The sequence below is a fragment of the Littorina saxatilis genome, linkage group LG3 (assembly GCF_037325665.1).
Source record: "Littorina saxatilis isolate snail1 linkage group LG3, US_GU_Lsax_2.0, whole genome shotgun sequence".
NCBI classification, from domain to species: domain Eukaryota; kingdom Metazoa; phylum Mollusca; class Gastropoda; order Littorinimorpha; family Littorinidae; genus Littorina; species Littorina saxatilis.
Window position 1 is genome coordinate 50,417,797 of NC_090247.1, and position 18,109 is coordinate 50,435,905.

At 42.4% G+C, this 18,109-nt stretch overlaps 1 protein-coding gene across 12 annotated transcripts in view; it reads left to right on the plus strand.

Annotated features, from left to right (window-relative positions):
* The window catches only part of LOC138962567 (uncharacterized), a 274,245-nt gene that overhangs the window by 227,476 nt on the left and 28,660 nt on the right, over positions 1-18,109 (plus strand). For 9 of the 12 annotated variants that reach the window (XR_011454551.1, XR_011454553.1, XR_011454552.1 and 6 more), the window contains one exon: positions 3,057-3,145. Coding sequence is in view for 4 of the 12 variants with exons in the window: in XM_070334426.1 (XP_070190527.1) it covers positions 3,057-3,145 (89 nt within the window). In the remaining 8 variants the exon portion in view is untranslated. Of the gene's footprint in view, positions 1-3,056; positions 3,179-18,109 lie in introns of all 12 variants that reach the window. The other 3 variants (XM_070334432.1, XM_070334428.1, XM_070334425.1) reach the window with 1 other exon arrangement.

The following is an 18,109-nucleotide window of genomic DNA, read 5'->3' on the forward strand; positions in this document are numbered from 1 at the left end:
ACTTATTTCTCTTCGACGGAAACAGCCTTGGAAAAATTAAACTTAAATCCAACTTGACCCATCATGGGCAAGACTTGAGACAAGACAAGGTTTGAAGAAGAAGGAGAAAAAAAGACAAAAACGAGTTTTCTCTTACTCTCAAAGACATGGCCTCATAGTATGGCACCTTTATAGGCAAAGAAAAGTGCAGTTATTTCTTGACTTCCAATGGATACCGTGGCCGATATCAATACGCTTGCTCCATTTTAAGTGCAGACATATCATGCTTCACTGCACAATAAAAGTGTGGCTTTTGGAGAAATCATCTTTTGGGCATCATTTCAAAAATCCAATTTAATCAAGTGAAAAAAAGTGTATCCAGCTTTTCCTTCTTCTTTCTAATGCGTATATAAAAGAATAAACAGCACCTTTAAAAGCAACAACAAAATAGAATTAAAACATACATAACATGTTTCTTGACTTTCGAGGGAAGGTTGTGACCAAGACCAGTCCTCTGAAGCCATGTGAAGTATGGGTTTTAAGCAATACTGCACTGCAATTTTCGGGCATGACGTTTAATAAGAATAAACAACACCTTGCAAAGCAACAACAACAAAATAGAATTAAAACATACATAGCATGTTTCTTGACTTTCGAGGGAAAGTTGTGACCAAGACCAGTCCTCTGCAGCCGTGTGAAGTGTGGGGTTTCAAGAAATACTGCACTGCAATTTTCGGGCATGACGTATGATACAAGGTTTGCTCCTCGGATGTCCTTTTCTAAAGAAAAATACACTTTCATTTTACTTTCGAACGCAGAACACAGTTGTGTAAAGCACCTATAAAAGCAATGAAAATAAATCTTTTACTCGGCCTTCAAGGAAACGGTGACAGGGATCAAAACGCTTACGTCATTTCATGTACAGACGTTTCATGTTATACTGCATTTCAAGCAAACCCCCACCAGACCCCCCCCCCCCCTCCCCTCCCCCCCCTCCACACACACCCTTTGAGACACTCTAGATGTTCTGTTTCTAACATCTGTTCATTTACGTCCATTTTAAGACTCCCATTACGGCATCATTTGTTTCGCTGTCCGGGCTGACAAGATAACTAGTGTGATCGACAAGAAGAAGAAGACTCCCTCTTTCTTAAAGACCTAATTTTCTCATAATTATTATTTTGGGGGGTCTACACACGAGCATATGGCTTAAAAATAATACACTTTTCTTTTTCTTCCAAAAGCAGTATACGATAGATTGTCCTGTATAGTATATTTTAAATCGAAGAAAAGTACATATTTTCTTTGACTTTCAAGGGAAACCTGACAGGGACCAATACGCTTACGCTATTCCACGCAAATACGTTTCATACATTACTGCAAATTATACCAGCGTGGCTTTGGGATGAGCTGCTCTTCGGTATAGATTACATTTTCAACACAAAAACCCATTTGTCTTTTAATTTCAAACGATAGAATGTCATGTACAGCACCTCTAAAATCAAAGAAAAGTGCATGTATTCTTGGACTTTCACAGGAAAACTTGACAGGACAAATACACTAACCGCGGCCATTTCATGCTTCATTGCATTATTCAAGCATGGCTTTGGTCACAGAAATGTCCTTTCGGGCAGTATTTCTGACAGAAAGTAAGTTTAGTAAGTAAATGATGTACTTTCAGCTTTGCCTCCTTATTCCCAGAACGTAAAAGAATGGATATACTGCGCCTTTAATTTTAAAAGACTAGCAGGCTACAGCCTTTGACTTTCGATGCAAACTGTAACTGCATGGGACCAATATGCTTACGCCATTTCACGCACACACGTTTCATGCTACGCTGCACTATACGAGTATGGCTTTCACATCACTCTCCGTTTCTCTGGCTCTACCGGCGACTCAAAGGAGAGGGGAGAGCTCTAAACCTTTTATATGGAGCTCATAATATTACCCATAAATGTGTCAACAATAGCGACTCTTCAAACTTCAGTTACTTCCGAAGCGTAGCATTGTCCGTTAAGAGTTCTCTTCCTCTTATTCTCCGCGTTTTATGGAGAGACGAAAGGAAAACAGTGTGATCTTCATGGCTTTTAAACCCACTTTCAAAAGACTGTCTGACGCATCCGATTTAGGCGCAGATGAACACACTTCTTATTGTCAGCCCTTTGTCTGAAAAGCGGCAGTGTTTGCCATGTAGTTGTGAAATGTGTGCAAGCCGCTTCAGGTGCGCACAGGGTATATATACGACTGATGCTGAAAGTACAAAGTGTTTGGTAATACATGTACCATTTATCTAATAACTGTTTGGTTTTTCTATATGTGTTTCTATCTGTCTGTCTGTCTGTCTGTCTGTCTGTCTGTCTGTCTGTCTGTCTGTCTGTCTGTCTGTCTGTCTGTCTGTCTGTCTGTCTGTCTGTCTGTCTGTCTGTCTGTCTGTCTGTTCAACAACGAATTGTTGTTGGGTTGTAAAACCATTTATTTAATTACTGTTTTGTTTGTCTGTCTGTCTATCTGTCTGTCTGTCTGTCTGTCTGTCTGTCTGTCTGTCTGTCTGTCTGTCTAGTCTGTCTGTTCAACTTGCAACGAATTGATGTTGGTTCGTAAAACCATTTATTCAATTACTGTTTGGTTTTTCTGTCTGTCTGTCTGTCTGTCTGTCTGTCTGTCTGTCTGTCTGTCTGTCTGTCTGTCTGTCTGTCTGTCTGTCTGTCTTCAGCTCAACGACGAATTGTTGTTGTTGTTTTTTAGTCGAACAACACCATTTCTAATCGGGATGGTGATCGCAATGGCTATAATTATAACAATGATTTATAATCTACAAGCAAACCTTGAAATCGTCATTTCACTATAGGACAATGATTCAGAGTCTCTGACATTGTCAAAGGCGAACGATGCAGATTCAATGCACCATTTTCACTCTCAAACACATTTGCTTATTCATTCTGCAGCAGCACGCTGCAGTTTGTACAAAAAACGACTAATAAATGGTTAAGCGTTTGAACGAAGATATTCTACTTTATTGTTAATTTAGACATTGCATTTTTTTTGCTGCAAAAAAAAATATTATTACTTTGTTGCAGATCTTGAGGCAAATGCACGTGGTATCTGCGACAGACGGAGGAACAAGTAATGGGCGTTATAAGCTTGTAACGCGCGACTACCTCAAGCCGCGAGTACTGGTCCAGACAAACTTGCTCATGGGGTGATCTTACCGGCCACTTTTTTGTTAGCGTGTGTGTGTGTGTGTGTGTGTGTGTGTGTGTGTGTGTGTGTGTGTGTGTGTGTGTGTGTGTCGGTGTCGGTGTGTGTGTGTGTGTGTGTGTGTTTGTTTGTGTGTCCCATGGTGTGTGTGTGTGTGTGTGTGTTTGTGTGTGTGTGTGTGTGTATGTGTGTGAGCCGGGCGCGCGCGTTTGTGTGTGTGTGTGTGTCTGTGTGTGTGTGTGTGTGTCTGTGTGTGTCTATGTGTGTATGTCTGTGTGTGTCTGTGTGTGTGTGTCTGTGTGTGTGTGTCTGTCTGTGTCTGTGCCCGTGTGTTTGCCGCTACTTAAAAGACTTTTTCACTGCCCTGTATCCCTAACAAGCTTGACCCATTCGGCCTGCTGGGCATTTTGCCAACGGTCTCTCTCTCTCTCTCTCTCTCTCTCTCTCTCTCTCTCTCTCTCTCTCTCTCTCTCTCTCTCTCTCTCTCTCTCTCTCTCTCTCTCTCTCTCTCTCTCTCTCTCTCTCTCTCTCTCTCTCTTGTAATCCAGTTTGTGCAGTGTATTGAAACCTTTTGTCAATGCCTTCAAGTCAAAGTTCTCTCTCTCACTCTCACTCTCTCTTTCTCTCTCTATCTCTCTCTCTCTCTCTCTCTCTCTCTTTCTCCCCCCCCCCCCCTCTCTCTCTCTCCGCCCTCTCACTTCCACCCCTCTCCTCTTTGTTTTACCTTCTCAGTCTCACCACCACCACCATCATCCGCTCTTCTCATTCCCTGTAGGCCAGTATAGAACAATGAGGCCACATTCTTGATCACGCGTCCGAAAGGGATGGCGCATGCCTGGGAATTTGTTAAGGTAATTTATCGCAAGCCTGAAGTGTTTCCTCTGGAACCCGGCGCTCGATGTCGCTCTTCCCAATCCAAACACCTCGCTTAACCTTTGACCTGATGCACGCGCGAGGGCAGGTGGTACGGTCACGTGCGCCTGCGCGCGCAGGGATTTTTTTTGTAAAGGCCGCCATGCACTTCCTGTATCGATGACACTCGTTTTGGTTCGAAGCGAGTAGCGTCCCTTTGCTAAGTTTGTTCAGTGTCTGAAGTGAGGCTGTGGATATTTTTGTCTGCTTCAGTGTTTTGGGTTTGTTGGTTGGTTGGTTTTTGTTGTTTGGATGATGATGATGATGATGATGATGATGATGATGATGATGATGATGATGATGATGATGATGATGATGATGATGATGATGATGATGATGATGATGATGATGATGATGATGATGAACTATAGAGGGTTTTTGGGTTTTTGAAATTCATAAAAATATTTCGACTGCGCAGGCTGTTTATTTTGGGTACATCAGCAAGTGGAGGAAGCATATCTTATCCAATGGAAAAGCTTGGCCAGATGGCTTAGCCGAACTTTGTACACAGGAAGGCTTGTGCCTTTAAGTCGAACGAGTGACACATCAAAACATGTGTTCCTGACAGCATTCATGCAGAATGGCCAAACTGAATCACGTTAATCCGGCGCTGAGGGTATTAATAAGATTTCAATTGTGTCAGGAAAGCTTATTTCATTTAAGCATCCCTCGAGGCGAAAGCAAGATCAAAAGAAATAAAATGCAAGTTTAGACCTAAACAAGTCGCGTAAGGCGAAATTACTACATTTAGTCAAGCTGTGGAACTCACAGAATGAAACTGAACGTAGTCCGCCGCTAGTGCAAAAGGCAGTGAAAGTGACGACCCTGTTTGGCGCGGTAGCGATTGCGCTGTGCTTCATAGCACGCTTTACTGTACCTCTCTTCGTTTTAACTTTCTGAGCGTGTTTTTAATCCAAACATATCATATCTATATGTTTTTGGAATCAGGAACCGACAAGGAATAAGATTAAATAGTTTTTAAAACGATTTCGGAAATTTAATTTTGATCATAATTTTTATATTTTTAATTTTCAGAGCTTGTTTTTAATCCAAATATAACATATGTATATGTTTTTGGAATCAAAAAATGACGAAGAATAAGATGAAATTGTTTTTGGATCGTTTAATAAAAACATAATTTTAATTACAAGTTTCCGATTTTTAATGACCAAACTCACTCATTAGTTTTTAAGCCACCAAGCTGAAATGCAATACCAAACCCCGGCCTTCGTCGAAGATTGCTTTGCCAAAATTTCAATCAATTTAATGGAAAAATGAGGGTGTGACAGTGTCGCCTCAACTTTTACAAAAAGCCGGATATGACGTCATCAAAGGTATTTATCGAAAAAATAAAATAAAAACATCCGGGGATATCATACCCAGAAACTCTCATGTCAAATTTCATAAAGATCGGTGCAGTAGTTTACTCTGAATCGCTCTACACACACACGCACAGACAGACAGACAGACAGACAGACACATACACAAACACAGACCACATACACACACACACACACACACACACACACACACACACACACACACACACACACACACACACACACACACACACACACACACATACACCACGACCCTCGTCTCAATTCCCCCCTCTATGTTAAAACATTTAGTCAAAACTTGACTAAATGTAAAAACACGTACATTACAAAACTCTCCCAGGCGTTCTCGTAAAAGTTGAAGACGGCACATGACACACGTGGAAAAAGTAACAAAATATAAAAATTATTCAGGGCTCCAAAGTTTAGAGCTACACGCGTTCACATGTAAACTAAACACGTATTGTCGAGATACGAATACGTGACAGCCCATTATAAAAATCGTGTCAATCGAACGAAAAACACTGCAAGTTCTTATCTTTCCTTTGTTTTATTAACGATCATCACGAAATGTCTGCAGGCGTTGTGTCAGGATTTTAATATACATGTAATAGAAAATACTGTCGCTCTCTGCAAAAGCTGATAGCTTTGTAAATACTTTGACTGTTAATATCCTGTTTATATCCTGATGTTCGACAAAAGGACTCTGAAGCGCTCTGCGTCTTCAACCAAATTGCAATAATGATGGGAAATAATATGTGCACGTTCCGCTAATAGGTCCTATTAGTTATCATTTTTAATCCTCCCCCCCCCCCCCCCCCCGACAACTTTGAATTTGAAGGCTGTAAAAAGTGTAAAATCTCATTCCAGTGGGCACTGTAAACTAGGAACAGCAAGCAAGCGTGTGAATTGGGTGGGTTTTTATATTTAGTCAAGTTTTGACTAAATATTTTAACATCGAGGGGGAATCGAAACGAGGGTCGTGGTGTATGTGCGTATGTGTGTGCGTGCGTGCGTGCGTGCGTGTGTGTGTGTGTGTGTGTGTAGAGCGATTCAGACTAAACTACTGGACCGATCTTTATGAAATTTGACATGAGAGTTCCTGGGTATGAAATCCCCGAACGTTTTTTTCATTTTTTTGATAAATGTCTTTGATGACGTCATATCCGGCTTTTCGTGAAAGTTGAGGCGGCACTGTCACGCCCTCATTTTTCAACCAAATTGGTTGAAATTTTGGTCAAGTACTCTTCGACGAAGCCCGGGGTTCGGTATTGCATTTCAGCTTGGTGGCTTAAAAATTAATTAATGACTTTAGTCATTAAAAATCTGAAAATTGTAAAAAAAAATAAAAATTTAGAAAACGATCCAAATTTACGTTTATCTTATTCTCCATCATTTGCTGATTCCAAAAACATATAAATATGTTATATTCGGATTAAAAACAAGCTCTGAAAATTAAATATATAAAAATTATTATCAAAATTAAATTGTCCAAATCAATTTAAAAACACTTTCATCTTATTTCTTGTCGGTTCCTGATTCCAAAAACATATAGATATGATATGTTTGGATTAAAAACACGCTCAGAAAGTTAAAACAAAGAGAGGTACAGAAAAGCGTGCTATCCTTCTTAGCGAAAAGCGTGCTATCCTTCTTAGCGCAACTACTACCCCGCTCTTCTTGTCAATTTCACTGCCTTTGCCATGAGCGGTGGCCTGACGATGCTACGAGTAAAATGGCATTGCGTTTCATTCTGTGAGTTCGACAGCTACTTGACTAAATATTGTATTTTCGCCTGTTTTTGTGTCAGATTATTTTTGCACGCAAGCTTACACACACGTGTACACAACATACATACACCATCACCTCGTACCGATTTACAGTCTATCAGAAAAGATTCAGTCAAAATTTACTGAAACGTTAAAAACGAAACAATAACTAAACGGAATTAACCCTTGACATTGCATGGTCATTCTATTACTCCAATATAAAAGGCGTAAAAATCTGATTCCAACGGGGCATTGTCCACTCGGCACAGCAAGCGACAAGGGGCAACACGGTACACAAACAACAAGCGGTCCATAAGGTCCCTCACACATCCACACACACACATACACAAACACACAAACACACACACACACACACACACACACACACACACACACACACACACACACACACACACACATGCACACACACACACACACATATACACATACACACAGACGCCACCACCCTCGTCTCGATTTTGCAACCTATCTGAAAACATTGTCATTGAGTCAAAACTTGACTGAACGTTGAAACGAAAACGAAACAATAACAAAATGGAACAAAAACTTCGGGCGCTGGTCATTCATTCGATTAGTCCTACAGAAAAGACGTAACATCTGATTCCAACGGGGTATTGTCCACTCGGCACAGCAAGCGACAAGGGGTAACAGGGTACACAAAGCCCAAGCGGTCTATGAGGTCTCTTACCCACAGAGCCACGACGTCCCCTTGTGACTTTAATGTGCTGGGCTCCGGTGGTCAGCGCTGGAGGGCAATTATTACTGTGCTGGAGGGTTCGCACCCGCTGACCAGTGACGTTTATGGGGCGGACCACTGCTGGACAAAGACTGGACGAGGGGAAGACCTTGGTGGTACCCCTTGGGAGACGTGTAGGTGTTGGACAGGAGAGAGAGAGAGAGTTCAGTTGGGGGTTGGGGAGATATGTAGAAGAAGAAAAAGAAGAAGAATAGCGAGAGACATATTGACAGACAGACAAACACACAGAGAGAGAAACAGACACAGACTGACAGACAGACATACGTATTGACAGACAGACAGACAGACAGACAGACAGACAAAAAGATTGTCAGACGGACAGACAGACAGACAGTGACAGACAAAGACAAAACCATGACAATACGAACGAGAAAGTGAGCGAGAGTATAAATAAATAATAAAACAGGGGTGTCAGACGGATATAGATACAGCCACGCAAACAGACATACATTCAGACAGGCGGTGAGATAGAAATAACAACATGGAGCTTTCTTGTCTATTTAGGAAATGAACAACAAATTCGTTGTCTCGTCATCTTAGATGTGTCCGATTCGCGCATGCGGTATTAACATAGTTCCACCCCTTTAAGATCGTTCAAAGCCCTTCAAACAGAACATCATGAAAAACAGAGAGACAGACCAAAAATGTGACCCTCCACCACGGAATGAGTCGCATGTCACCTTTGCATGTGTAGCCGTGTGGCGATTTCATGTACTGTTGTCCCTCTCTTTTACTCCCTGTCTATTATTTTCCCCTGACCCAAGTTGTGTCTCCCGCTAGGATTATTGTGTGTTGTAGCTAATTGTAGGTGTGTATGGAGGCTGGTTTTTTTTTGGTTGTTTGTTTGAACGGGTGCGCGCGTGAGTCAGAATAATAGCGTGGGCTAGAAGAGTACCCGGTGTGATTTCGAAGTGTGAAGACGTGTCAGTGTGCGTATCTTGGATTGTGATGTTTTAGTTGTAGTTGAACGATGTTTGTGTTTCTGTAATAATCAATGCAAGTAGTGTAGTTTGGGCCATTATAACTGTATTTTGGCGAAGGAGTGATTCGAGGATTGTTTAGAGAGACTGTGTGTGTGTGTTCAGTTGAACAAACGTTTTAGAGCTGGGTTTATATCAGCGAAGTGACTTTCGACCGGGATCGTAATTCAAGTTCCGACGAGTTGTGTGCGGCTGTATATTGAGGAAGGAACTACACTGGTTTCTGGTGTCTGCTTTCTGGTGTCTGCTTTCTGGTGTACGTTAATTAAAAGTCACGTTATCGCAACCTCTGTCTTGGCGTCTCATTTATGCTTCCTGGCCTATTTCCCCCCTTCCACTCCACCCTATCACACATGATTTTCATACTTTTACATTTTCCTAAAGTTTTTTATGCTCAATCCAGTGGTGAAAACCGTTTTAGAAAAGAGCGAAAACGGTTTGAGTTATACGCCTGTGACTAAGGTGACCCTCACACTGTTACAAGACACTCCCCGGACTTATATTAGCCTAGCGCAGAACCGCGCGAGGTGACATGCGACTCATTTCGTGGTGGAGGGTCACAAATGACCTCAACGACAAGAGTGGGAGAGTGAAAAACAGACAAGCAGGCAGACAGGCGGGGAAAAGTTGAAAACCAAGACTCAAAGATAAATGCAAGAAGATCACGAATTCTGAGGCATATGGACAGGAGGTCTTCAAAAAATCGTCTCTCTTATTCGTTTCAAGGACATGGGCAGCTGAACAGGCAATGGCAAGCCTGGTTCCACTCCTGCCTTGGATGAGAAGCTATAGATGATTCATTGTGAAAAGAACAAGCTTTAACGCTGGAAGACGGAAATGAGACTTTGATAGAAACGTAATGGACGGATGAAAAGGGGTGGCAGAGCGGGTGGGGGGGGTGGGGGGGGGAGGACGTAACATATAGGAGTAAGGGAGAGGGCAGGGCTTTCAGCAAAAACAAAAAAGAAATAGATGTGCAATTTATTGCAGGTTTAAAAGAATAAGGAGCTGATGGCCAGACAAGACAAGACAAGACACGATCACATTTTGGCAGACATAGATAGCGAAAGGGTGTATGGAGAGGAGGCATGCGGGGAGGGGGGGTGGTGAATAACTTGATGGAGGGAGGAGCGAGGGATAAATCAAGGCTTGGTATAGGCAGAGAAGAAACGGTAGGGGTAGAACGGTTATCATTATCCTCACATTTCTTTCACATCTTCTTTTTTTGTTTAGCATCGAATAGGTTTGGAAAGGGTTCGATGAAGCAATAGACAGAGAGAGAGATGTGAAAGATTTTTAGAGAGAGTGAGAGAGAGAGGCAGAGGGAGAGTGAGACTGAGAGAGAGAGAGAGAGAGAGAGAGAGAGAGAGAGAGAGAGAGAGAGAGAGAGAGAGAGAGAGAGAGAGAGAGAGAGAGAGAGAACAACCAGATTCGTGAAGAGAGAGAGAGAGAGAGAGAGAGAGAGAGAGAGAGAGAGAGAGAACAACCAGATTCGTGAAGTGTGCACGCACCTCTCATTGGCACAAACAGTCGATGAGACCATCTTCGTCCAAAAACAACACGCGAACCAATCATCCTACCTCACTTTTTTTCCTGGTCTGCTTTCTCCTTCGTCATGTTCCCTCTCCTTTTCTACCCTCTCTTCTTTTCTAAGAAGTTCAGAAAGATAAGAGAAAAACAAGTCGCGTAAGGCGAAAATACAATATTTAGTCAAGTAGCTGTCGAACTCACAGAATGAAACTGAACGCAACGCAACGCAGCAAGACCGTATACTCGTAGCATCGTCACTCCACCGCCCGTGGCAAAGACAGTGCACGTGGAATTGACAAGAAGAGCGGGGTAGTAGTTGCGCTAAGAAGGATAGCACGCTTTTCTGTACCTCTGTTTGTTTTAACTTTCTGAGCGTGTTTTTAATCCAAACATATCATATCTATATATTTTTGGAATCAGGAACCGACAAGGAATAAGATGAAAGTGTTTTTAAATTGATTTCGAAAAAAAAATTTTGATAATAATTTTTATATATTTAATTTTCAGAGCTTGGTTTTAATCCAAATATAACATATTTATATGTTTTTGGAATCAGCAAATGATGGAGAATAAGATAAACGTAAATTTGGATCGTTTTATAAATTTTTATTTTTTTTTACAATTTTCCGATTTTTAATGACCAAAGTCATTAATTAATTTTTAAGCCACCAAGCTGAAATGCAATACCAAACCCCGGGCTTCGTCGAAGAGTACTTGACCAAAATTTCAACCAATTTGGTTGAAAAATGAGGGCGTGACAGTGCCGCCTCAACTTTCACGAAAAGCCGGATATGACGTCATCAAAGACATGTATCAAAAAAATGAAAAAAACGTATGGGGATATCAATCCCAGAAACTCTCATGTCAAATTTCATAAAGATCGGTCCAGTAGTTTGGTCTGAATCGCTCTACACGCACGCACACACACACATACACACACACACACACACACACATACACCACGACCCTCGTTTCGATTCCCCCTCGATGTTAAAATATTTAGTCAAAACTTGACTAAATATAAAAAGGAGAATAAAAATAACCGACCCAAAAAGCCAGAAAAGCCAAATCACTTCTTCCACACAGACTCGCAACTTGCTCGTTGTCACATGCAAACACGATAAACAGGGGAGAGAAACGAACCGCCGCGAAGGGGCCAGAACCCAATGATTGATGCTGCTTTTATTAGCGCCCCTCTCTTTGTCTTTAACGAATGTATTGGGTTTCGGGGAATGACAACCCTTTCTCGATCGATCGCCTCTGTTTGGGGGGATCCTATCAAGTCTAATTGGGGTTGACAGCTCCCCTGAGATAATAGAGAAAAGAGCAAGAGCGAGGAATACACATGGCAAAATTCATCTGGAATTATCGCCCAACTTCTCTGCGCTGCCGTGTCATAAATCTCGGGCACAAGGCCCCGTTTTGACGCGAAAGATTCTCCCTGGTTCTTATTTATTGTTCGATGCAACTTTTCTGCTCCCAGCATATGGAAGGATCAGGTTTTTGGGACAGGATCGAGAGAGAGAGAGAGAGAGAGAGAGAGAGAGAGAGAGAGAGAGAGAGAGAGAGGGAGAGAGAGAAGAAGAAGAAGAAAAAAGAAAAAAGATGAAACGAGCGAAGTGAAGGGAGAGGGAACGAGAGAGAGAAGCATCTCTGGTGGAACGGTATCCACCAGGCCTTGACAAAGAACAAAACGTGGCTTCATAAGTGGTCTCGCGAGAATAAATGATAGGATATTGGGTCACGTGATGTGTCAGGGGTGGTAAGGGCTGTTGATTGATTGGTCCCCTGTGCCAGCCAATCGAATTTGCGTGTCAGGGCGGACAGAGGCGCGTGCAGGCCCGACCACAATCAAGTGGTTGACAATTTATGGGGGCCGGGCCAGACACCTCAGTATGATCCATTTCAATGTCCAAGAAAATGGACTGGGTGATACCCTCAAACTACAGTCAGGGTGGTTGTTATAGCATATGTGTGTGGGGGGGTATGTGTATGTGTGTGTGTGTGTTGGGGTGGGGGTGGTTAATGGCTGTCTGTCTGTCTGTCTGTCTACCCTGTCCGCCTGCCTGCCGGCCTGCCATTAATTTTATGTCTGTCTGTTTGTGTGCGCATGTCTACTTTCTCTGTTTGTCTGTCTGTATGTATGGGTGTGTGTGTATTTATGTCTATCTATCAGTCGGTCGGTCGGTCGGTTGACCTGTGTTTGTAAAGCGGAAGTATACATGTCATACGAGTGTTTTGAGTTGCAAGTTTCGTAGTTTTCTAATGTCTGTATGGCAGACTGGCCGTCTGACGTTGAAGTTCTTTCTCAGTGTGTCTGTGTTGGAATGGGAACGAAAGAAAATATTCCTACGTGACATTCACCACGCTTGAGCCCGCATATGAAGAGGAAAATGATATGTCAAGTCCAAAAGTAAGAGGAATTATGAATAATAAACACAAACAGCCAACGTCTCAAGGGCACAGAGAGAAAAGGCAGTTCATTTCTCTTTAACGAGTCCATTGTTGGGACGGAGAAAATCTTTCACAAACGGCGTTAAAATCGTACTGTCTTGTCGAACCATCCCTCTCATCCCTTCAAAGTGATGTATTCACGCACAGTCTTTGTCTTTAGATAATGCTTCAAATGCTTTCAAGCAGCAGAAAAAGATCGGTATTGATTTAGCCGAGTGCACTTGAAGCAGCGGCATACAATCTTTTGTCATGTAGTGTTGAGGTTTAATTTATAATTCATCATACGCATTCTTTTCTCTTCCGTGGTTTTTCATAAAAGTCTGGCCTCTATATCTGGGCACAAAGAAAGAATATTTTGTGGTTAGACTCCTGAAAAAAACCGCATTCAGTTCCTTACTATTGTGCATAGCAGTGATTGGTTGTGTTGTCAGCTGTTATGAATTGTTCAATTGCAAGTGGCATAGATGGAGCGCACGAATGGTGCAAGTAGCATAGATAGAGCGCACGAATGGTGCAAGTGGCATAGATGAAGCGCACGAATGGTGCAAGTGGCATAGATGGAGCACACGAATGGTGCAAGTGGCATATAGATGGAGCACACGAATGGTGCAAGTGGCATATAGATGGAGCACACGAATGGTGCAAGTGGCATATAGATGGAGCACACGGATGGTGCAAGTGGCATATAGATGGAGCACACGAATGGTGCAAGTGGCATATAGATGGAGCACACGAATGGTGCAAGTGGCATATAGATGGAGCGCACGAATGGTGCAAGTGGCATATAGATGGAGCACACGAATGGTGCAAGTAGCATAGATAGAGCGCACGAATGGTGCAAGTGGCATAGATGAAGCGCACGAATGGTGCAAGTGGCATAGATGGAGCACACGAATGGTGCAAGTGGCATATATGGAGCACACGAATGGTGCAAGTAGCATAGATGGAGCGCACGAATGGTGCAAGTGGCATATAGATGGAGCACACGAATGGTGCAGGTGGCATATAGATGGAGCACACGAATGGTGCAAGTGGCATATATGGAGCACACGAAGGGTGCAAGTGGCATATAGATGGAGCACACGAATTGTGCAAGTGGCATAGATGAAGCGCACGAATGGTGCAAGTGGCATAGATGGAGCACACGAATGGTGCAAGTGGCATATAGATGGAGCACACGAATGGTGCAAGTGGCATATAGATGGAGCACACGAATGGTGCAAGTGGCATATATGGAGCACACGAATGGTGCAAGTGGCATATAGATGGAGCACACGAATGGTGCAAGTGGCATATAGATGGAGCACACGAATGGTGCAAGTGGCATATATGGAGCACACGAATGGTGCAAGTGGCATAGATGAAGCGCACGAATGGTGCAAGTGGCATAGATGGAGCACACGAATGGTGCAAGTGGCATATAGATGGAGCACACGAATGGTGCAAGTGGCATATATGGAGCACACGAATGGTGCAAGTGGCATAGATGGAGCGCACGGATGGTCATTTGTGCGTGTAAAAAGTTTTAAATAGAAACTAAGACAACTCTAGTACATAACGAGTATGCAAACAGTAACTGACTTGCGCAGCGACCCTCACAGTCAATACCCCAGTTAGTACGTATTATATGAAGGTGAGATGTAATATTTATGTAAACGCTTAGCTTCTGCCGAAAGCAGTTAGTATCGCCATGTCAGATCTGGCTAGGCTTTTACATGGGATAAGTAAGGCCATACCTCCAATTGACCACATACCAAAAAATAGGCTTTTACATGTGATAAGTAAGGCCATACCTCCAATTGACCACATACCAAAAAATAGGCTTTTACATGGGATAAGTAAGGCCATATCTCCAATTGGCCACATTCCAAAAATAGGCTTTTACATGGGATAAGTAAGGCCATACCTCCAATTGACCACATACCAAAAAATAGGCTTTTACATGGGATAAGTAAGGCCATACCTCCAATTGACCACATACCAAAAAATAGGCTTTTACATGGGATAAGTAAGGCCATATCTCCAATTGGCCACATTCCAAAAATAGGCTTTTACATGGGATAAGTAAGGCCATACCTCCAATTGACCACATACCAAAAAATAGGCTTTTACATGGGATAAGTAGGGCGATACCTCCAATTGGCCACATACCAAAAAATAGGCTTTTACATGGGATAAGTAAGGCTATACCTCCAATTGGCCACATACCAAAAGTGGTCCGTCTCGGCAAAGGGGAATTTGTAATGATTTAATTTATATAAAAGCTACTAGTTTTAAAAAAAGTCTCTCTTTACTTTCTTTTTCATATCGTTTCATTTCCTTCTTGCTTTTTCCCCCTTCTGTTCTTCTCATATCTTTTTTTTCCAGAGCTACACTATGCCTAATAGTTTTGGGAAATTGAAATGTGCAAAAATCGCTATTTGAAGACCCGCTGGTGAATTGTGGCTTTTTTTGCCTGGCACGTGATCAGTGTGACAATGTTGAAGGTCAAAGCGAAGTCCGATAGGCGGCGCTGGCAGCAGCGTCGTAAAGATGGCGTCACTGACAGCTTTATGTTCGAGCTCCCTTCCACAGTGTAGCGAGGGCCGTCTTCTGATTGCTAGGTGCTATATTACATCGTGTTTTTTTTTCTTCTTGCAAGTTTTGTTTTTAGTCTTTCGGGGATTACTTTTAGATGTGTTTGTGATTGGTGGTGGTTGTGTGTGTGTCGGGATAGGACCGGTGCGAGTTAAAAGAGAGAGAGAGAGAGAGAGAGTCTGTCTGTCTGTCTGTCTGTCTGTCTGTCTGTCTGTCTGTCTATCTGTCTGTCTGTCTGTCTGTCTGTCTGTATGTCTGTTTGTCTGTCTGGCTTTCTGTGTATTCGTGTGTCGGAATACTTGCACTAAGGTACATATAATTATCCGCCCTCTTATGATCATTATTATCTTTTCCCGTGCTTTTACATTTAGTCAAGTTTTGACTAAATGTTTTAACATAGAGGGGGAATCGAGACGAGGGTCGTGGTGTATGTGTGTGTGTGTGTTTGTCTCTCTGTCTGTCTGTCTGTCTGTCTGTGCGTGTGTGTAGAGCGATTCAGACCAAACTACTATACCGATCTTTATGAAATTTTACATGAGAGTTCCTGGTAATGATATCCCCGGACTTTGTTTTCTTTTTTTCGATAAATACCTTTGATGACGTCATATCCGGCTTTTTGTAAAAGTTGAGGCGGCACTGTCACACCCTCATTTTTCAATCAAATTGATTGAAATTTTGGCCAAGCAATCTTCGACGAAGGCCGGACTTCGGTATTGCATTTCAGCTTGGTGGCTTAAAAATTAATTAATGATTTTGGTCATTAAAAATCTGAAAATTGTAAAAAAATTATTTTTTTTATAAAACGATCCAAATTTACGTTCATCTTATTTTTCATTATTTTCTGATTCCAAAAACATATAAATATGTTATATTTGGATTAAAAACAAGCTCTGAAAATTAAAAATATAAAAATTATTATTAAAATTAAATTTCCGAAATCGTTTTAAAAACTATTTCATCTTATTCCTTGTCGGTTCCTGATTCCAAAAACATATAGATATGATATGTTTGGATTAAAAACACGCTCAGAAACTTAAAACGAAGAGAGGTATAGTAAAGCGTGCTATGAAGCACAGCGCAACCGCTACCCCGCCAACCAGGCTCGTCACTTACACTGCCTTTTGCACTAGCTGCGGACTACGTTCAGTTTCATTCTGTGAATTCCACAGCTTGACTAAATGTAGTAATTTCGCCTTACGCGACTTGTTATCTTCATACTCTTGATAGTTCCTGTTATACTTCTTTCAAGGCTGATATATTGACACGGGACCAAAGTATTTCTTGAATGTTTTTTTGCAGAAGTCTTCTTGTAACCCTTAAACCGTCATATAAGGACAAAACAAACGCACCTATATATAGTTCTTTCGCGTATCAACATTTGATGCAACCCCCCCACCCCCTGCCCCCCTCATCCCCACTTCCTTCCCCACCTATGACCCCAACCTTCACTCAACACATTACATTGGCCTTCTATGCTAGAAACATCGACCATATATAGCAGAGAACTTCAAGTACCTTGCAATCAATCATTCCACGTACTGTCCCTTTTAACCCAGACACGAGAGAGAGATTGGATCAACGAACTCTTAACTGGCGTTACTCAGCGCATCTACCCCGATTAAACATACACCCGGATCTCTCCACCCGTTTAATTGAAGCACCTGCTGAGGCAGACCTGAAAGGGGTGGAGGGTGGATGTTGATGACAAGTGGGCGTTTGGCAGATACGGGTGGAGTCGGTAAAAGGCACAGTCCTTCCCGACTGACTCTTTTGAGTTTTAACGTCCTCTGATAGACCAGTTGGCATATACTGGAACAGGTATTGGTAATACGCTGAGGATATGATGTGATATATTGACTTGAACAAGCCCGCTAAGGCCGTCTTCTTCGACACGCCAGCATTAGGCTTGTCTCGTCATAGCATCGAGATACGATCGTGATGATGACAGACGGAGGATGCATGTATGTCTTTGTGTTTCGCAAGCCCTGAGACTTGCGTTGTGAGCTTGGGGTCTTTATCGTGCGCATGTGTGCACGACACCCAAAAGAGTCTTCGCAAATTTGATTCAGTCCTTCCCGTGTACAAGATTCACCATCTCATATATGGCCAGGCTTATACATAGGGCTTATATCGTAATAAACATGCCACCCTGTATTTTCGGAATAATATCGTGTTAGAACCATGAGACCATCCCTCCAATCGCACACTTACCAACAATCTGAAGCCCGCGTGCTTACGGGGTGGGGAGATAGCTCAGTTGGTAGCGCTGCAGCTTGGAAACCAGCTCGTCACTATCGAGCGTAGGTTCGAATCCCGGATTCGGTGAGGGATTTATGTCGACTTTGGTCAACTTTGTGCAGACTCTCCAAATTCACAGCAAAAGTCTCAGGGCTTGGAAAACATAACACGACCATGCAGGGGAAGACATGGATAGCGCTGCACTGGATGGCAGCTCGCTTTCTTCTAGGAGAAAGCAGCTCGAATGTCTATAATTATGATGTTACCTTACCTTGCCCTATACTTACTGTGCAGAGAGTGATTTTTTTTATGAATTAATTAATTTCTTGACAACCGCTGGTGAACATCTTTGGAATA